The sequence below is a fragment of the Tetrao urogallus genome, assembly GCF_951394365.1.
Source record: "Tetrao urogallus genome assembly, chromosome: 3".
NCBI lineage: Eukaryota > Metazoa > Chordata > Aves > Galliformes > Phasianidae > Tetrao > Tetrao urogallus.
The window spans coordinates 90,698,967-90,721,056 of record NC_136815.1 but is presented as its reverse complement, the minus strand read 5'-3'; the positions used below and the strand labels follow the sequence as shown (position 1 = coordinate 90,721,056).

The window sequence follows — 22,090 nt, the reverse complement described above, 5'->3', positions numbered from 1 at the left end:
TGTGGTTGTTGTTGATGGTGTCAGGATAAAAATGGAATTCCCTGGAATTTCCCTGGTCCAGTTAGAATGTACCATTGCCAGATTGGAGAGATCATAATGAGAGTTTGCTGGGGATTAAATTAAGAGAGACTGTTCAAGGAAATTATTTCACTATTATATTCTGAAAAAAGAGGATCAGATCTAAAGGAGCAGGATTGAATATTGGAGTTATTGCTACAGAACTTTATTTTTTATGTGTGTAAGGTGTAAAACTAACTTGAAGTGTGATGATCTGGAGTTCATCATGGAATTTTGTCTGGTCTGACCATTTCAAGTTACAGCTAGAGATTATGAATGTGAAGGTTTCTCCTTCAGGAGCCTGGTTGGCCTCATTCTTAATCACTGGTGCATAATAACTATTTATGGCTGGTTCTGCAAAGTGCAAAAAAGAATAAGCCTTGGTTGCTCAAGCAACAGAGGCTAAGCAGTACTGGAAGAGGCAGAAGTCTAAAATTGTTTCCATTATTGATGAGTTTGTAATCAAAATACAGTGTATAAGCTAAAATTTCCCATCTGATGCAACAATTAAATGTTAACTAGAAATCCATATCAGTCGTTGAATATGTTACCCACTTTACCTTGTACTGCTGTGATTTCAGAAGGATGGAGAGGATAAGTATTGTAGGCTTTTTAGCTCTTATGCCAGTATTTGCCAGAGTTCTGATACTTGAAGCACTTATTTATGGATTAAAATTTCTAGCAGCACCACAGATCTGTGTGTGAGCAGATGTAGTTACTGGGACAGGCACAGGGTGCACCCTGTCCATAGGCTTCTCAGGGTTTTTCCCAAGCAAATAGTGGATGGAGAGAAGGCACGTCCCTTCTCAGTGCTCCTGCATTCTGGACATGTTAATTCTAAAGGAATTTTATGGCTATAATTCTCTGGGCAAGAACTTGAGAAATAACCGGAGAGTTTTTTCCAAGTATTTCTGAGGATTCCTTAGTTGTTATCTGTTTAAAGCATGAATATTTTTGCATTTTTCAATTATTAAAAAAAAAGGGGGGGGGGGGGAAGAAATCCAAAGACTAGAGTATAAAGGACTTTTTATATATAAAATATATAAAGGACTTTTTATTTTTTATTAAAAAAAAAAAAAAGATAGTAATGCCTATAATGTAGAAGACACTCAAGTCAGTAGAACAACTGTGATGAATTCATGTTGTCATTAAAATTCAACTTGTCATTAAAAAAAGAAGCAAAGAGTAAGTGTTATCCTGTTGTCTGCTGCTGTAAAGATGGTGAAACTAGGTTTGTGCTCTGTTTTGGAGTGTCATTTTCCTGCTTCAGTTGTTCGGTGAAGGGCACTGAGTTCTTAGGATCTTCATGGATCGCTTACTCCTGTGTTATGACACGTCAGACAGTAGCCTGTAGTTTAACAGAGAGTAAAACTCTATTGCAAATTAAGGTAACGAAGTTTATCTTCCTCTTCCTCGTAGCACAATGGCTGACAATAAAGCAAAGCCGACCAAACCTGCAAATAAGACTCCTCCAAGGTCTCCTTCAGATCCAACTAAGGACCGAGCTGCAAAACGATTATCCTGTGATTCAAATAGCTCCCATGAAGGAGCTGTGGCAGGAGAAATAAGTGCTCTGGAAGAGGCCTTTAGAAAATTTGCTATCCATGGTGATACAAGAGCCACAGGAAAAGAAATGCATGGGAAGAACTGGTCTAAGCTGTGTAAGGACTGTCAGGTGATAGATGGGAAGAATGTGACAATCACAGATGTTGACATTGTCTTCAGTAAAATCAAGTAAGTTCCTTTCTGCTTTTGTTTCTTTGTCTCTCCAGTATGTTTTGTGGATAACCATCTAAATTTGATTCCTCAAGGACTTTGTGAGTCACTATGCCTTTGACACAGTCTCTTTAAATGCTCCTCAGTGAAGCTGCTGCATTCAGATTCTGCCTGCTACGTTAAACTGACTTCAGCATAGCAGGTGTTGAAGAGTAATGCGGTGCAGAAAGATGGAATAACCTGTATCTGTCTTGATTATGTCCTAACAAACTTCTTTTTTAAACTACAGTAAGTGCTGTGAATGTTTCCTGAACAATATCTGAATGAAGTCAGGATGTAGTCTTAAATCTTGACAAAATTCAGCCTCAAAGAACTGAGGCTGAGGTGGGTTATATACTAAGGCCTTTTTCCATGCATAGTCTTTATGTCCAGCAAGACAGCTGCTTGTATTTAAAGTGCAGGGTACTGATCACACCAAACTGTTTTTTTTTGTTTTTTTTTTTGTTTTTTTCCTTGACTTTATGATGTATGATGCTGGCATTTATTTTTAGAATTTCTTTAGCTTTTCTCAACTTTAATGCTCTTTCATTACAGGAAATAATAAAATCTTGATGCTACTTTCTCATATTGGTGTCTGGGCAAGTTAATGATAGGGCGACTCTGTGATAATTAGCTGATTTAAAGAAGTATCTGTTGTGATGCCTGCTAGGGGAAAAATGAATCCAGTTCTATTATGCAGGATTCAATTATGAGGTGGCAGGGACTTAGGGCTGAAGAAGGACGTCAGTGCATCACACTGCTATTGATCAGCAGTCTCTGCTTAGCTCAGGGTTTCTTGTCTGCTTCTGTGGAGTGTGCCTGTTCAGCATTTTCTCAGGCTGCTGTTGGGTGGACATTTTCAGAAGAGATATGCTATCTTTCCCCTCTCCCTCCTTTATTTAGCAGTTGGAATACTTTTGCATTTGTTGCAGTTACCTTAAACAAGTTACCTTGTTTATTACTTACTCTTTTCTTATTTGCATATATATCATGTATTTTAAAACTACTTTTCCTTTCTTTCTCTTTTGTTTCAGATTTAACCCTAAGCTAAAAGTTAACGATAAATTTGGAGTGCATCAAGAAAGGCCTACTCAGTATATAAGCTCCTTGCTTATCTTACAATGAAATATTTCCAAACAGAGCACAGGGGTGGTTTTCATGTTGTTTTTGTTTGACAATTCACGTTTTGTTTTATTTTTTTTAGTGTCCTTGTTGAATGGAAAACATTAAACACTGTAAAAGAGTTTCCAGCACCTCAGAAACTGCAGTGTACTTTTCTCATGCCAAATGAAAGAGTTAAGTTTTTGGGTATCTAAACCCTGCTGCTTTTATGTTCACCAGCTTTGCTCTTATCTCACAAAGACAGACTTTGACCTGTGATTCTGATAGCCATCCATAGAGATGGATGGTGTTGGTGGCTACTGGAAGTTGGCCAGGGAACACAGTCCATATACTAGAAGAAAAGTTTTGTTGCATGAGATTACAGTTGCGTCTGGCCAAACAAATTTTCTGTCAGGTCTTTGACTGGGAAATGAGTGCATTTAGCAGAGTTTGTTTTCTAGCCAGCAATGCCTGTAGTGAATGACAATGGCAAGCTTTGTCAGAATACTAGAAAGTAAGTACTATCTCTGTGTATGAGGTCCCTGTTTGCCATCTTGCTAACTTTCTCAGGATTGATTTATTGTTCTGCTACAGATGCTTTATTTATTTATTTTTAATATTTTAGCTTAACTGTTATACTTGAAAACAAGTTAAGTTGCAATTGTATTCTATGAGAAGAAAACATTTTACAAATTACTGGGTTTTGAAGTTTTAATGACAGGACCAGAAATATTATTTCACTTTTTTATAACTTCAGCTCAGGCTTTCTGGTAAAGTGTGGAGATTAATATAGATATCTTAGTTTTAGCTTACTCCAATAATTTTTTTCCACTTCCAATACTTATTATTGTATATTGACATCTGTCCTTTGTATTTGACATATTAAGAGTGGTAATGCATTTTGGGTATACTGAGCTTAGTGGCATGCAACTTGTGGATATGCAGTAGTATTTAGAAATAAATGGTTTTCATGGGAGAGGGAATTCCATGGTTTATCCTTTTAGTAGCTGAAACAACTGCCTGTTTTCTTGGAATTTTTGTATATTAACTGACTTGTTTCTTTTATGCAACTCTTCCAGAGTTGCAAAAGTTTATTGGTCATGCTTCTTTTAGTGTGCTTGCAAGATGGGTTGAGTGAATCTTACTGCCTTAGAGAAAGCAATCTCATTGGTGGCACAGGAAAAGGGCGCATAAATGTTCTGCATTTAGTATGAAAAATGCGTCTGCATTCTTGTTAATCCTGCAAGACTGAGAGGCACAACACAACTAAGAACTTGAGGGTTTTTTGTATTAAGGAAAGCAGAATATCTAATAATAGGTGTTACTGATCTCTGACCGGCAGTCTGGCATGTTGTTCTAGGAACTTAAATTTCTTTGTTGAGGTCAACAACTGCACTCAGGAATGTGGTATGTTAGCTATGCCATACACATACTTCATTTGTTGTATGTAGTTAATATGGTAATAGCCACGACATAAATGCCTCTGCTGTTATTTTAGAAGTGTTATCACTCAGTACTACAAGAGAATGCTTTAAGCACTGCCATAAAACTGTTAATTCTATGATATTATTAGACAGAAAAATCAAAATATTTCTGTTTATACTGACATGTTGCTATGGTTGCAGGCAGGCCTGGGTGACATCAGGGCTTGGATCCATTATGAGCATTTATTTAGGTAGTTGTCTCCATGGTAACATTTGTTTGTTTTGATGTTACCATGTGTTAAATCTTAAACAAATTTTTGCAGTTCTATACAGGATTGTTATTGAAAGCTGTTTAATCTACAGAAGCTTTACAAATATACCATACTCTCCACCCTTTAAAAATATTTTTGGTGAAAGATCAAATGAAAGCATAATTGTCCTCTGAGATTCCATTAATAGTTTCTTATGTTGCTTTGACATGTTTTCTTGTTGCTGAGGAAGCCATGTATTCTGAAGGCCAGAAAACACTCCTCCATCTTTTCGAGAAAGGAAGTTTTTGTTCCCATGGAGAATCTTCACAACAATTTTCATGTGCCCTGAACAGTTCCACTCATACTCTATATTTAGTGCATCTTGCAGAGTCAGCTGTTTAGCCTAGTTCCCACACTCTGGATCTGTCAAGTCTCTACAGGAGTGCTTCCACCTGAGATCAGCCTGGACTTAGTTCAGCAGCAGTTAACCATTGCTATGAGACTGTGAAAGACTTAAATTTGATGTTTTCACTAAGAAGCTGGCAAGATTGTGTGCCTATTTTCTTTATTTGTCAATACTCCAAAAGTAGTGCCTCCTACTTATTTCCATAGACACTACAACAAATACAAGGAGTGCCATGACACTATTTGATAGAGCAAATTGTCAGCTACAAAACACTATCTTTCAACATAGTCACCACTATTAGCTATGCATTTTTCCCAGTAAAGAACAAGAGTGTGTGTGCTGTGCTTGTGCAAGTCTGCACCAGCAGAGACGACCTGTGCTTTCACAGCTGCTATGTTGACATCATTGCTGGGAAAATGTTGCCCCTGCAATCCATTCTTCATTGACGCACACAGTTGGAAGATCCAGATGGTATGGTGAGTGTGGTAGGACAGTCCAGCCAAGATAGGCAATGTGCTTTACAGTTTTCAAACTGGTATGGGGGTCCAGCATTACTGTGTTGGAAGGCAACCTCTTTCTCACCCTTTGGACTGACTCTGGAAGTTCAAGCCTGCAGCTTAGCCAGCGTTGCAGTGCATCAATCAGAGTTGATGGTTTTTCTGGCTTTCTGGAAATCCAGAAGGATCACCCCTTTCCTATCCCTGAACACCAACCAAACTGTTTAAGTCTTAAGTATCATGGTGAATACTTCAGTTTTACAATGTTAGTCCTTTGTGATTGTGGCTCAAGCTTCTAGGGATTCTTCTAAACCTTTGATGGCAAAATTGAGATAGAGGTCCTGTTGAATCCAGAAAATTTGTGATCACTTATCTGTATCAACTCTATCCTGCTGCAAACAGGCCAAGCCTATGCAGCAACATAACTTTCAGCAGATGCATTTTTCTCCTGCAAATTGTATTATTCTGCTGTATTATGGTGTTCTTTTTGTGTGTGCACCTTTGTTGCCTTTTTAACTGTCATTTCCTTTTGCCTCAGTGATTCAGACTCAGTAAGTGTGTTTGTTGCTTTAGATCAAAATTGTGAATGGAATGTTTAGCTCTTTGCAGTTCTCATTGCTCTATAAACTGGTCTTTGCCTTTCAATCTCATGATAACAGATGAACCAAAATTTGCTGGGGTTAGTAGAGCTGACATAAGAAAAAAGTTAGAGATCTTGTACTTTTGTTAAGCTTGTGAGGGTTTAAAATTTTCTGTGTTTGGTCTGAGGGCTATTGCTCTTCCAGGGAAATGCAGGTCTTCTGGGGATTGTGAGTAAGGCTTTCTAATTGGATCTCCTTTTAGGAGAAGGTTTGGACCATAAGCCCAGAAAAATCACGTATTCTCAAGAAATTAGGTGAGTCTTTTCTGTTATTATCTGTGGGTGTGTGTACGTCCTGAGGTATTCTGGACTATTTCTTAACAGGCATTAAAGTACAAGTCTCTAGAAGAGGAATAAGCCACTATAATCTAATGAGAAGAATTAATTCCTTTGACTCTTCATCTCTGCTGACACAGCAGAGCATTGTACCACTTAGTGCCATTTGTGATCATGAGCACCAGCAGCTGCAGAGCAATGGTGATATTTGGCACCAGGCTGTGACTCCCATGACACATGACAGCACTAGCTTCATGGCCCAGATGTCTTGAATCTTTATTCTGTGCCTTTCAGCTGAAAACGCTGTTTAAAAAAAGATAGTAAACTAATGACTGAAGCAATTGTGCTGATAGTGGCTGTATAATTTATTCTGTGCAAAAGATAGGACTGATAGTTTTTATTTCATAACAAGGATGTTTTGTTTTTCTATCAGCCAGCGACAGACGTAAAGTGACATGGTAGCAGTTCATTCACCACAACTGAGAAATCAGTGTAAGAAAACAAGATCTCTGTTTACTGATTGGAGTTCATTATACAGGATCCAGGTATACTCATTACAGTATACCAGTTAACACTGGATTTGTATGTTTCCTTATATTTGAGGTGTTTGTCACTCAGTGTGGAGTGTTGTTTGTTGAGCTTTTGAAGGGAACTGACAACACTGAGAACTGAGATGTTACTTGATTTGCAAGACCCAGAGCAACGTGGGATTGATATGAGAAGCCTCTGAAGTGAAGATCTGTAGAGGAGATGGCAGCTTGGACTCGTTACCTGGTACAATCTGTGTTTAACAAAAAAAGTATGTTCAGGTCTGCAGCAGTGAGGGTCTGTGCTGTGAGACAGATGGAGTGGTGACTACACTGCTGACTGTCTTATCCAATCATTTTCCCCAGGATAATTTGTAGTACTAGGAGAAGTTAATTAAACCTATTTTGATTCTCATTATGCTCAGTCTACTGTATATTTGGAATTGGTTCATTGGGTTGGAAGAGCTGCAGGGGGCCTCATTCACCCCCTGCTGAAGTAACCACTAGTTGACCTTAGTGCCCAGGTAGAATTTGCTGCATCTCTCCATCACCCTCTGTCTGTTACTGCTTAACAGATCTGCATAGTCTCAGAAGATAAGGACATCAGCCTGGAAAAGTGCTGTCTTGCCTTTGCAAGGTCCTCTACTCCAACCACTCTTGTGTTAGTGTGATGGTTGTCCTTTATTTTTCTAGCAAGTATTTGGAACGTTAACCCTTTTGCTTGTCAGTTTACAGTAGCACTCCAGTGTTTGTTGCTGAGCAATGCTGTGCAGAGCCAAGGCTTCTCATAGTATTTTGCCAGCATGGGGGCTTGAGAGGAGCACAAGAAGCTGGGAGGGGATAGAGCCATGATAGCTGACCTAAACTGGCCAAAGGGATATTCCATACAATATCACATCATGGGAAAAACTATAAACCATGAACAGTTTGCTGGAGGGGTTGCTGCTGCTTGTGGATTGTCTGAGCATCGGTCTGCGGGTGGTAAACAGTTGCTTGCACATCGCTTGCTCTGCAAATATGTATGTTCTTATCATTATCATTATTTCTCTCTTCCTTTTCTGTCTTAGTAAATAGTCTTCTTAGTAGTTTCACTACTTTTTTTTTTTTTTTTTTTTTTTTTCTTTTTTATCTCCCCATCTCAATGGGGGCAAGGGGAGTGAGTGAAAGGCTTGTGATGCTGAGCTATCTGCTGGGTTAGACCTCAACAGTGAGTTGATAGATAAGTATGAAAGTTAAGGAAACAATAATAGCTGGACTGGAAGGGGAGGCCAGAGAGATAAACTGGAGCAATGAAGATATACTGTCGGTAAAAGAGAATAAAGTCTGGGAATACTTGAGGAAACTGGATACGCTTCATTCTGTGTGCTGTAATGGGATGAACTCAGGAGTTCGGAGAGAACAGGCAGACGCAATTGGCTAAGCTGTTCTCAGTCTTTGACTGTGGCAGTTTGGTGAGAAGTGCATGAGGATTAGAATACAACAAATGTTACTCCTGACTTCAAAAAGGGATATGTAACTAGCTTCACCTCCTTCCTGGGGAAGGTAATCAAGCAGCTGATCCTGGAAGCCATTTCCAAGCATGCAAACAACAGGAATATTATTAGGAGAAGTCAGCTCGACCAACTTGAAAGACTCCTACAGTGAAATGTCTAGCCTGGTAGTTAAGGACAGAGCATTGGACATTGTCTGTCTCTATAAGGCCTTTGAAACACTGTCTCCTGTATGGTCCTTGTAAACAAGCTGTTAATGTAGGAGCTGAATGTGTGCACTGAGGAGGATCAAAAACTGGCTGAAAATCTGGGCCCAGAGGGTGATCATCAGTTGAGCTGATGGATGAATGCAGGATGAATACAGGATCCAGTCCTGTTCCACATATTTATTAATGATATGGATGATGGGGAGGAGTGTACCCTGAGAAAGTCTGCAGGTGGCACAAAACTGGAAAGAGTGGCTAATACTCTGGAGGGTCATGCTACCATCTAGAAGGACCTTGACAGAGTGGAGAAATGTGCTTACGGAAGTCTCAAGCAGCTGAGTAAGCAAAAGTTCAAAATCCTGCATTTGAGAAGTAGCAACCCACTAATATATGCCATGGACCAATGAACTGGAAAGCAGATCTGCATTAAAGGCCCTGGTGCTCAGTTGTTCTGGTGGACACCAAGTTGAGTATGGGCCAACTAGTTTGCCTGTGCTGAAAAGAAGGCTGCAAGCGTATCCTGGGCTGCATTAGGTGTAGTGTTAGCAACAAGTTGAGAAGTCTTCCCTCTGGCCCTGGTGAGGCCACAGTGGCAGTACTATGTCCAGTTCTGGGCTCTGCAGTACAGGAGTGACATGGACACACTGAAATGCCACAGTGAGGATGAAGGGACTAGAGCATTTCTCCTGCAAGAAAAAGCCAAGGGACCTAGGACTATTCAACCTAGAGAATGGAATTGGTCGTATGTTTATTCACTGATCTGGGTGAAAGCAGTAACGTTATACGAATATGTATGGATTTAGTGTGCTAGGCTGTTTTTTTTTTTTTTTTTCTTTTAATTTATTGTCACCACAGTGCAGCATCTGCTTTCTGAAAAATGTAGAGTGTTAGTCTATTTGTATTGAGCTGTTTTTTCATTGTGCTTCAGTTTCAGGTTAACTTGTTCCATTAAAAATATCTCAATGTGTTTGTGTTTTCCCCATTCTTTTTCTGAGATAAGGTCACACTGAAGCTATTAAGAAAAGTGAACTGAGCAAAACTGTGCCCTCAACACAGAATTTGTCTTCTGACATTTCTTCAAACAACAAACCTTAGAGAATCAAGTTTCAGCATTTACCTGCTTGCAATTATACAATGAATGGTCTTCAAAAAATTTTGTGTTCATCAACTAAAACATTTTTAAACCTATGCTTGCATACATTCTAGATGACTGCTATATAATCTGAACTAGAAACTGTCTGCCAAATAATCACAATAGAGAATTTGAAGACTACTTGAGAAAGTTTGAATTCAGTTATGGATTATCTTTGATTTTTATTTTGTCATATGAAGAGGACTGAACAAATGTTTGAGTAAAGGCATTCTTGATGACTTTGAAAATAAGTCTTAAACCACCTCTTTAGTTTATTTCCTATTTTCTTGTATCTGTAAGAATTAGGTTGGACTCATAGATTTCCTATTTTGTTTCTCATTTCCTGTTTTTCTCATTCTGTCTTTTTTTTCTGAATGATAGGCACAATTTTTTAATTTCATTTTATTATTATTATTTTTTTTTGGTGCATTTGCTTGGAGTAAGCAAACCAGGCTTGTTCCTGCTTGGAGTAACTTGATGATTCTGCCAGCTCGTAGCTAATTGAACAATGCTTTAAGAAATGTTCTTGCTTTGGATAACGTATTGAAACACCCATGATCTAGATTTCAAATGTATGCTTAATAAAAAAGAAAAATCTATTGTGGCCAAAGCAATATTTGCACATGTAGATGTTTGTAGGTTTCCTGTTTTCAAACAATGCAGTTGTTTTCAGATGATTTTCTGTTGGATATCTGTTAAAATATTCTTCTACTTTAATTGTAAACAATTGGAGAGACTTCTTTGGCCTCAGTCTGCCTGTTCCGTTGATTTCTGTTCTGTAAAATGGGAATGGCTGCTGGCAATGCAGAAAAATTGCATTAGTAAATTTAAGTCACTTACTGCTGTTTTAAAACACATGAAGACAAGAGGGAACTGGGGAGTGGGGAAGGTTTGTGAACATTGGAGATGTATGGAAATTCAAATCTAAATGGATTACTCCTATGGTGGGGAAGGTTGGCAGGTTTGTTCTTCTCCCCAGAGCTTTCATGTGACCTTCCTTATTTTAGGTTATTTATCTTGTTTTGTTGGAGAGAGAAATTGGGGTATTTCTACTGTGTATATACCTTCTCTCTGAAGCCTCCTTTCTTGAAGCATATGGGTTAGCTCTGGGCAGTTGATTATGTCTGATAGGTTCATCGTGGGTTTTTCTGCATAAGACGTCTGCAAATGGACTGCCATTGTATTTAGTTTTTCTTCCCCCCACCTGATGTATTGTTCTTGATTTCACACCTCTCTTTTTCTATCCATGGCCAATGATTCCCAAAGCCTGAGCTTATGCTTTCAGTTAAAGCCAGTTGTTTATTTTCAGTATTACCATTCTCTCATATGTCCAGCAAAAAATGTATCTACAAATAAATATATATCTAGGTTTTCTGCTTCTGTCTTCTGATTTGTTAAAACAACCCAACATCCATGCACTCTTACTTACATGAGCATATCTTACTCTTCAGTAGATTTCACTGGTTTTGTGCTTTCATTGGAATCAGAAATTGCTCTTATGCTTATATAAGATTTAACATGATGAAATCCTTTTAAAAATTGGAGTGTTGCTGTTTTATAGCTATCTGGTAATGATATTTTCTAATTTGCACAAGCTTATAAAAATCTGTTGGTTTTTAAACCCTGTGTCATTAAGCTCTAAAGGCAAAGCCTACCTCAGGTTAGATGAGACTGATGCTCTGGCTTCCATAGCATCATTTTCCTGTGTTGTTTAATGTTTCAATTATGTTTTAAAAAGAAGAACTTTAATGTATAGTATTAACTATATCTTTTTCTGTGTAAAGCAAACAACAACAAAAACAAAAAAAAAAAAAACAAAAAAAAGCACAAAACAAAGTCTGTCAAATTACTTGACCATGAAATGTGAGTAAACTTATTTTATCTTGGTGGTATGATCACTTAAAAAATAGCTGCAGTGCCTGAATGAACAGGTGAATGTGAATTAAAGCATGCTTTTTGTGTTCTTTTCCCTTTATTTTCATTTTCTTCATTTGGTGAGGTTTTTTTTTTTTTTGCTTAATCTGAGCAATATTTTCTGAACTAGAGTGGGAATTTTGTCAAAGACATCTTTGCAAACAGGGAAGAATGTCTGGAATACAGTAAGAACAATAAAATGTTCAAATTGCAATTGTAATTTTACTTGAATTTTGTGGTGATTTAAAAACACATCTCTAACACCCACCCACCCATCACCTTGCCATCATGTGAATTGGCCAAACACTTGAAAAATACTGTTTTTATAGAAATAAAGATCCTACTGGTAATTTTAAAAACCTCTCGTAAGGCTAGACCTTGTAAAAAGATGGAGCTAGGCTTTTTGCTTGAAAAAGCACAAAAACTTGAGGAAAACAAGAAAATATTCCAGGAAAATTGGTAGCACAATAAAGTTTCTTTTAATTAAATTTTAAGGAAAAATTGAGAGAAGACAGGCATTTGGATATGTTGCTAGGAAAGAATCTTGGATATTCACTGTTGTTGCACAAGAATGAGTTAGATTGGGTTCTTATTCTCTTTACCTGCGTGATGGTTTACTTTGAAGGTCTTAATGAAACCTTAATTTAAGCTCTCGTGTCTTGAGACTTAATGAATTACGAGCTTATAATGTTAAGTCATTTAATAATACCATTTTGCTTTGAGTTCGTGTAATTGTTTGACTATTTCTTATTTATTTCTCAATGAAATAAGATGTGGTATCACATAATCATGCACCATCTAGTCCTTAGTGAGAAACTTCTTCCTCTGTTGAGTTTCATTAATAACAATAGCACTGTTTCTTTTAAATATGTGATTTCTGCTTTGGAGTCTTGTTTTTTTTCCTCTCCTCTTTGAAGTGCCACACAGTGTTCTTGGAATTGGTTGACTGCTCTCGTCAAAGGTAACTTATCTTACTTGAATGTCAGCGCAGTCAAAACATAAACATTACGTATGAAGAGACAGCAGTAAAGAAGGTTACTGTCAGCCAGAATCCAGAAGATGCTGGTGCTAACAATGCAGTTCATCATCCTTGGTATCTTTTATCTCTGATTTTCATGTACTTAAATTCAGGTTAATAAATAATATGACAGAAGTTCCATAAAATTGTTATTAATGTGAAATCTTTGTGATCCTTCTTGTATTCAATAATACTACATTATTTTTGTATATATTACTTTTATATTCAATGCTTAGTTTTGTTTAACTCATTTGGATTATTTGCTTGGAGTCAAATGCATTCTCTGTTACTTAGTGGATATTTGCCTGTGGATTGGTGCCCTTGCTTGACGCTAGGCTAGGTGCTTCTATGGAACGTATTTTCACTGAATGTAGACTGCTCTCCCTTTTAATCAAACATTTTAATACAGCAGAGTCTGAATCAAAGTAAACCTATCTGCTGTTATTTTCCTGTGACAGGAGTGTGTCCATTCACATGGGATGGTTGGTGAGCTTGAGACTGATGGTTTGTACAGTTTCCTACTTTTCCTTAGTCATCAGGCAATGAGTATGTGTGCATTGCTCAACTCTAAAAGGAAGTACAGATAATGTTGATTCTTTGCTATGTCAGCTGTAATTCTTTTGTCATAAGCCTCTACACTTCAATAGCAAGAAACTTTTGAAGCTATAGTGGCTATGTAATCTTAATAGCAAGAAACTTTTGAAGCTATAGTGGCTATGTAATCTTTTGCTCTTTAAAAGAGAATGTGCTGTAATAGGAAAGAGCTTCTTATCACTAGGTTGTGTAAGCTTGTCGTAGTCTGGGGAAGATTGTTGACTGAAATCATTAGATACTGATAACTGTAATTAAATATTCATCTGTCTCGAACTGCTTTCTTTTACTTTTATGAGGCAGACTTAATGAGCTCTGTGACACCATCATCATGGATCTTCGTATTTCAGATGTGACCAGAGATGTCCCTGGCAGCTCTCAAATACTAGGGCAATGCAGTTGCAGTTAAGAAGTTTCTGCCTTCATCCTCTGTGATCCATGGGTGTGTTCTCAGTATAGTGAATATCCATAAGATGGCAAGAATGAAAGAGAGCTTTGAATAAACTCAGCTCTCTGAATAAGAAACTGGAATATCTGCAGGGCGATTCTTAGGCCCTGTCTTCCTGCTTCAGCACTAGTTTGTTTTCTAGTATATGGGATCAAGACCTGTTTCTAGGGTGTCTCTTTTTTTCTTTTTGGTTTGTTTGTTGTTATTTTAAGGCTGTATCCTGAATCATTCTGTACTTTGATAAGCTGCTTCTGCTACCACTTGGTCTGTGTCCCTTGGCAGTTAACTTTCCCCTGAGTCACGCTGACAAACTGTGCCTGTCCTTCATGTATGCAAATAATAGGTTTTTACGTTCCTGAATAACTCTGTTGGTTTTATATCTTTTATTAGATTCTTGCCTAGAAGTAGACAGCATGTCAAGGATAATAGTATGTTTGTGATGAAGTTTGTATGTTTTAGACTTGTCTGTTTTGTGTGGGTAAAGTTTCTGCATTCCTTGAGTAGAGTTCAAGGATTCACAATCAGAAAATCTCTTTTCTTTGTATAATACTTGCTTAGATTTTTTTATTAGTAGCTAGCTGTTGCATAGATCTACATAGATGTGTATCCTTAAATAGACAGATGCAGCACTATCTTTATTCTCTTAAACTGAAAAAAAAAAAAAACCAACCAAAACCCAACCCATTACTCTCTTTAGCTAATTTTGTCTGTTCTTCCAATCCCTATCTTTACAATTAGATGTACTTTCTGTTTCATTTTTTTCTTCATTTCGTCCTCCTTGAATTCATTAATCTCTATTCATCTCTTTTACTTGTTTTAGAGTGTTTTCCTTTTGAAGCTTTTACCTACTGCATGTTTTTGCCAAGTAATTTTCTTTTTCCTCTCTCCCTCTTCATTCCCATTTGTCCTGGTTTCACTTCATCACTATGCATAAAGTTGGGGAAGTCCAGTGTTTACCTCAAGAAGTATTGATATTGACTGAGAAGAGGCAATAACCAACATTGTTACAGCAAAAATCTCCTCGGTTAAACTAGAATGAATTCCTACCTTTTTTTCCAAACTAGAATTGACTTGAACTTGCGTCAGACCAGCACCATACATCATCTCTCCTGCTCTGGACTGTTACAGCAGATGCAACCCTGGTCATGGACAAAATGAACTCTGTGGAGAATTTAGAGGAGTGGCCCACAGACTATAGCAGTGACACCTGTGTAATTAATCAGGGTGTGCGATAAAATGTTGGGTGTAAATGGTATGGAATAAAAGGTGAATATTGTCCTGGTTTCAGCCAGAACTGTTAATTGTGCACTGATGTTTTGTTTGTTGCTGATGAGAATGCCCCTGGGGCCAGGCTCTGCCACACAGCAGGGAAGAGCCACTGCCTTTTAATGTGGTGTGACAGCAGGTTGTGGGGTAGAGCCAGAGCAGGTGGCCTGAATTGGGAAAGGAATTAGTCCATACCATGTGAAATTGCGCTGGAGGCTGTACATCTGTGGGGCAGCTGATGCTTGGGGCTGCTGGGCATTGTGGCTGGTGGCTGGTGAAGACTTGCAGTGCTGGTGGGATGTTGGTCAGCAGGCAGTTGTACTGTTAGCTGGGCATCAGTCATTGGGTGGTGAAAAATTGCATTGCATATATATATATAGAGAGAGAGTTATCATTGCATATGTTTCCTTCTTTCCCCTTCTGTCTTAGTAAATAGCTTTTATCTAAATCCACAAGTTCTATTGTGTTTCCAGTGATGACAAAGATACCTACTAGTGCTGCAGTGAACTACTGAAGCCCTCTTGCTTCAGATTTTTAAAGCACTTCACATTTTGTCACATCTTCATGTATTTAGAAGGATCTAGATGTATTATACTTGTCTCATTCTCTAGTGAGACAACTATTACCTGGAGGTGAATTGGTACTACCGTGTTCACTTCCTGGATGAATAATATGTATTCTTCTGTCCTTGTTGCCCTCCCCTTGATTTCAGAGAGATTTCTATCAGTTGTATGTCGCTATCACTGTGTTGCAAAGAATCCATCTCACTGCATTTTTTCTGTGCCATGCTTGTTTTGCTGTCCTTGATAATAAAATGATAATGGCATTGCCCTATGACTGTGGGATAAGTGAACCTGTTCAGTTTAGGTCCTTACTTTAGGTCCTTACTTCTGATTGGGCCAGGTTGCTAGAACCAAGCAGGTTATATCTGTAGAAAAATTGTAAAAGTTGTCTTGACATCTTGTTTGTTTGGTTCTAATCTTTCTCTGAAGGGAACTCATTTCTGTTAAATAGCCGTATGCTCAAAGATGTCCCCACTCCAAATATTCCCACCACCTTAGGTGAAGATCTCTGTTGTAGATTCTTCCTAGGATCATTTTGTCAAGGATATGTTTTGGGAGGATATCTTCTTTCCTAAGAATTTGCCAGTTGAATCCTGCTTCTGTCATCATCCAGATGTTCAATTTCAGTATCCCGGTTCTACCCATTAATTCAGAGGGAGTCCCTGATACAGGGTGATGCTTCAAGTTTTATTTTCTCTTGGTTCTTTTACTGCTGCCTTTCTTTAAAGCTGTTCAATACTACAGTACGTAAAACCTGCTGGAGTTGTACGGCAGTGTCTTCTGCCCTCTCTCTGTAGTTGTATTTGCAAATAGAAAATTCTGTTGGCACGTGAAAATCAGTGAGTTTCCAGCTGTAGTGAGTTTTACTTTAGCAGACTTCTGCTGACAAATTGAACAAGATCCATCTGTTTTTTCTAATTTAATACAAGAGAAATAAACAAGAAGCATGTTTCTTTTTCTTTATCTCTCTCATTACAGTGTTGTTTGTTAAGCAGCCACATTTCTCATGTTTCTAAGTTCAGATTTGTTTTTCTATTTAAGGATAGAGCAGATTCAGCCCAAGTTTGAAATCTGAGTTTTCTTAGAAATTTCACTATCATTTTTCATATCATTTCACATATCATGTGAATACACACATATACATATCATTTCACTATATTTTTCACATTCACTAGAGATTTGAGGAAAAGGCATGTCTTGTAGTCTGCTGTGAATGTTATCAACACATTTGGTTTTGTTAGGATTTAGGGAATAATTCTGGTAGATGTTTATTGATGAAGATTTTTGGCTGGAGTTGTAAAGCTTGCTATTGAATGCGATACCATTACATGATTAATTTGGATTATTTAGATATTAATTCTTAATGGAGGAATGACTTACAAGAATGTGAGAGCAGGAGTGGCACATTAGAACTTGTCCAATTAAACTTACCATGCCAGTAAGTCAGAAACTGTGACAGATAAGCCATTTGGGCATTCTGTTACCAGAGCAATCCTTCATTTTTATCTTCTTTGGGAAGGGCATAAGTATGGGGAGTATTCAAAATTGAAGGTACTCAGATTTACAGGAGAGAATGTGGTCACATTTTTAGTGACATCTGAATTGGCTGACACGTGCAAGTCGGTGAATTTGGAGTAAGTAAACCTTAGGAACAAAATTCATTGAATAAGAGTTTATTCAGAAACATTTGTTGTACTTCCATCTGTAATTATGCTGCCTCCAGACCTGTGTCAGACTTTCCATATTCCACAGACCCAAACTTTCTAGTCAGGTGACAACTGCCAACACTAAACAGTGCCAATTAGTTTATACTGCTGTAGTCCTTTCTGGCATGATAGCAAGAATAGAAGCTTCTTTCACTGTTTCTACACCATCCTTTCCCCTTTTGAATCTAAGACAAATGAAACATGATTAGCAAGTGGTATGGGATGACTTTGTAGATTAGAGATTTAGACAGAAAACTGTTAAATTGGAGACTGCTGTAGTAACAGCTAACTGAAATAGTGTTACTGCAGATAGATTTCTGATACTGGTTGAGAATTTTGTGTGTGGGTTATACGGAGTGTAATTATCTAGTAGTCACTTGTTAGTTCAAACAGTATACAGGTCCAAATAACGTAGAATAGTATAGAAGTATTAATTTGCAGCAGTAAATTCTCACATTACTCTGGACTAATCTTGTTATCCGGTGACAATGTTAGTAATAACATTTCCAAATAAATATTGTGTCATTTGCTATTACAACTTGCTTTGGGCCGGTGCTTGATCTTTTGTATTTTATGTTTGTTACATTGATGTCCAGGCTTGGAACTGATAATTGTTTTACATAAGACACCAAGCTGAGCGGTACAGTCGATGCACTGGAGGGAAGGGAAGCCATCCAGAGAGACCTGACAGGCTGGAGAAGTGGGCCCATGAAAACCTATTGAAGACCTCATGGTGGCCTTCCAGTGCTTGAACGGACAGGAGAGGGAGCGGCTGTTTGTGAGGGTGGACAGTGATAGGACAAGGGGAATGGTTTTAAACTGAGACAGGGGAGGTTTAGGTTGGATATGAGGAGGAAGTTTTTCCCCCAGAGGGTGGTGAGGCACTGGCACAGGTTGCCCAAGGAGGCTGTGGATGCCCCATCCCTGCAGGCATTCAAGGCCAGGCTGGATGTGGCTCTGGGCAGCCTGGTCTGCTGGTTGGTGACCTGCACACAGCAGGGGGTTGGAACTGGGTGAGCATTGTGCTCCTTTGCAACCCAGGCCATTCTGTGATTCCGTGGTATATGAACCTGGACCTCAAAAACAAACTGAGGAATTAAAACTTTATTTCAGAATCTAGTGTCACATGTGGAGAGATCCATCAAGAAAGGGAGAATGACGGGCACCTTCCAGACATTTTTCTTAATACCATTGGTCTGTTCCCAAATGTAGGGGCAGTTAGAAAGAAATTTAATGTGTACCATGGATATGCTTTCCTCCAGTGAAGGGTGATGCATTTGGAGAATTCTGTTTGTTATAGGAAGTGTAGCTTAGAATAGAATGCCGTGGCTTATCCTTCCTATACCTAAAGGTGTCTTTGTCTCATAGTTAAGCACAAGGCTTAAAAAAATTATGTTATTAGTCTCCCTTTTGTACATATTTTTCACTTTTCATTGCAGAGACCACTTTTATGATGCTTGTGTTTTCATGAAAGCTTTCTTTTTCCACATGCCCTCTATTGTTAATGTTTTCCATTCCTTTCGGAGCTTTATCTTCCCCTGCCCTTTACATTTCAAAAACTTCTGCCTTTGAAGTGCAAACCCCAGAACTGTGAATGGGATTATAAAGGAAGGTAGGGAGGGAGCAGGCAACAAAACAAGCAACAAAAAGGTAACAAAAATAGTACACCTGAATAGAGTGCCTTTAGGAAGGAATCGTTGTGAGCATAAAAATTAACTTCTGGGAGTTTCCTAAGGTGTTCCTGATTGATGATCCAGGTTAAGCTGTAGCAGTGCTGATCGTTGACTTCCAGGTAACATCTGTGATACAGAAAGTTACACGTGAAAGGTCTTTGTGGTGGATTTGGCTTTGAATCTTTACTGAACAAGGGCCTTAATGTGGCCTTGTGCTGAAGCTTTGTGGTGATTGCCAATGTAGTCTTTTTCTAAATAAGAGGTACACAAATACAAAGTCTTGACCTCTTGAGCTAGTTAGAAGTTCTTGAACATGTATCATCATCAGAAGGATGTTAATCCTATTAATGAGAGTTCTGGATGAATTCCAAGCAGTTAATTGCACTGTGTGCAGTGTGTTTTTTCTGATTAATGAAACGTTGGATTGTATTCTTTGTTTCCACTGTCACTGTGTTCTTTTACTAGCTAATTCCATGAGATAATCCAGAACGGACTTCACTTGAAACAGGCAAGTGCTTGCAGAAAGCAGAATTTGATCAAAATATACAGTTTATTTTTGCCTAGAATTGGTAGTACTGATAGTAGGGGTTTGCTACATGTGTCTTTCATCTCCAACACAGCTCCACCAGCAGTGAACTGTTATATAAAGGGTTGTGCGAAGGCTGGCATTTTGTTGTAAATAAATATTTTTTCTTTTTTATTAAAAAAAAAGAAAAAGATGAGGCTTCACTTTGTGTTAATTGACATAGGATTTATTTCCGAACTGTTGGCATCTTAAACTGTGAAATCTTCCTTTTCCCTTTTGTTAGTGGAGTCAATATCATGTTTGAATGTGATTTGACCCCTGAGTATGTCTGAAATGAAATTAGAAAAGAAAGAAAAAACATCTGACTCTCTCTGGGCTGTGACTTTTTGTGACAGTTGAATTTAAATTAAATTTGTAGTTTTTCAAGCTTGATTTTTCTGTTGCCAGTGCATGCTTTCTCTATGCTTGCATCCATCGTTTACTTCTTGATAAACAGCTGTCACTGCTAAAAGGATTGTCTGGGGTTTTTTATTTTTTTGCTTTTTTGGTAGAGATGCTGTCCAAATTGACATAAAATAAATGCTTAGGCTGCAAACAAATCTGATGTAGTAGCATGCTTCCCAGCAACATGGATTTGACTTCAAGGGTTTCCTTATTTCATAAGCAATCAAAAAATCATCTATTACTCTGCTGTAGCCTTAATTAGTACCATTTTTAGTGTCAGTCAAAACATCTTTTTGGAAATTTTTCTATTTGACCTGCTGAATTTTAGCTTATAAGTAATGCATAAATTTTAATGTGTAAATTCATTTGAAGATCAGGGAGTCTGTAATTTACTAAATAGGAGAAGTTGTTTTAGCAAAATCCTTTCCTTTGGAACAAAACCTAAGCAAATACTTACTAGTGTGGGAATATGGGCTTCCCATTGGTGAATACAACAGGAAATCTTCAGCTCTGAATTTCTGGGGGCTTTGTAAGACTGTTGTATTTTTTTCCATGAATGTGAATGTTTTACGAAGGTGATGGTAAGAAGGCAAACAAGGACTGTATGTAAATTAATCACTACACAATTTGTCTCTGATATAAGAGGATTTTTAAGCTTTCTAATGGTACACTAGCATGGGTAACACCAATTGCTATTTCAAATTTAATTGTGAACACGTTGAACCTGTGAATAAAGTGACATGAACTGTTATTCAAAGAATCACAGAATCATAGGGGTTAGAAGGGTCCTCTGGAGATCATCTAGTCCAACCTCCCTGCTAAAGCAGATTCCCTACAGTAGGCTGCATAGGAAAGCATCCAGGCAAGTTCTGAGCCTCTCCAAGGGAAGCTTCACAACCTGTCTGGGGAGTTTGTTCCAGTGGTTTATCACCCTCGATGTAAAGAAGTTTATATAATTAAAGGTATTATATTAATACCTTGTGTTCAGATGGAGCATCATATGTTCTAGTTTGTGCCCATTGCCCCTTGTCCTGTTGCTGGGCACCACTGAAAAGAGCTGGTCCCATCCTCTTAACAGCTAAGGAATTAAAAAAACAAAAACAAAACTCACCAAAGATGCTTCTGTTCTTTTTTTGGATTTGGATATGGATATGGAATGGATACAGATCTACAGACAATCAGTGTCTTGCTTTAAGCTACAAATGTTCTGATAGCTTGCTAGTCTTTCCTCTAGTTCCTCTTTATTTCTGAACCGACACCTGTGGGATTATTTCAGTGTTATCCTACTGATGTTTATAAAAAAGAAAGTGATGTTTTAGTGAGCTGAGAAATGGTGCAAATGGCTCTTTCTTTTCTGCTAGGTTTTCTCTCATTCCCTGTGGTAAACTAAGAATATTCTGCTATTCTTGGGGTGTTCGTTGTGTTCTCTTATAATTTCTTTAAATTTCTGTATGTTTTGGCAGGGGAAAGTCTTCTAGAACTATTAGTTTTGAACAATTTAAAGAAGCTCTTCAGGAACTCTCCAAGAAGCGATTTAAAGAAAAAAGTGATGAGGAAGCAATTCAAGAAATATATAAACTAATTGAAGGAAAAGCACCAATTATATCTGGAGTAACGGTATGTTACTGTTCTAATGGATGGATTATTTTAGCTGTCTTTTGTTCTCTCCTAGCTTTATACTCACCTGCTTCCCTCTGCAGTCCAAATCCAAGTCAATGTGTCTCTGAGCCTGGGGGCAACAGCTGTACTGAGCAGAGTGAAAACAAAGGTTATGCAGTGCGTGATTATTGCGCTGTGGTGTGTATGGCACTGTCATTGCTTCTGCTGGGAGTTGTAGTACCACGTGGTGATCAGAAAAAATCAAGGAGAGCTCTACTCTGGTTGAAACACAAATGTTTATGAAGAGTGCTGTATCCAAATAAAAAAGTAAATTCAGAACCTCGTTAAACAGTTCTACGTTGATGGTAGTTGATGATGAAATACCAAGAAAAATTAAGGTCATTTTTGTTTTGTTTTGTTTTTACTTAAAGTCAACCACGTTAATCCCAGAAAACCAGAAATCCAGAAATAATTATCATTTGGTCTAGTCTTTGGTTTCTTTGCTCTCTGTTTGTTTTGTTGTCTTTCTCTTTTTGGCATGTAAACTTTGATAAGTCTACTAACATTAATAAAATAAGTT

At 38.0% G+C, this 22,090-nt stretch overlaps 1 protein-coding gene across 1 annotated transcript in view; it reads left to right on the top strand.

Annotated features, from left to right (window-relative positions):
• Positions 1-22,090, top strand: part of TPPP (tubulin polymerization promoting protein) — a gene marked incomplete at both ends in the record, with an annotated part of 38,434 nt that overhangs the window by 5,254 nt on the left and 11,090 nt on the right. Inside the window, 2 exons of the mRNA XM_079533118.1 lie at positions 1,477-1,791; positions 21,375-21,528. Coding sequence (XP_079389244.1) covers positions 1,477-1,791; positions 21,375-21,528 — 469 coding nt within the window. The remainder of the gene's footprint in view (positions 1-1,476; positions 1,792-21,374; positions 21,529-22,090) is intronic.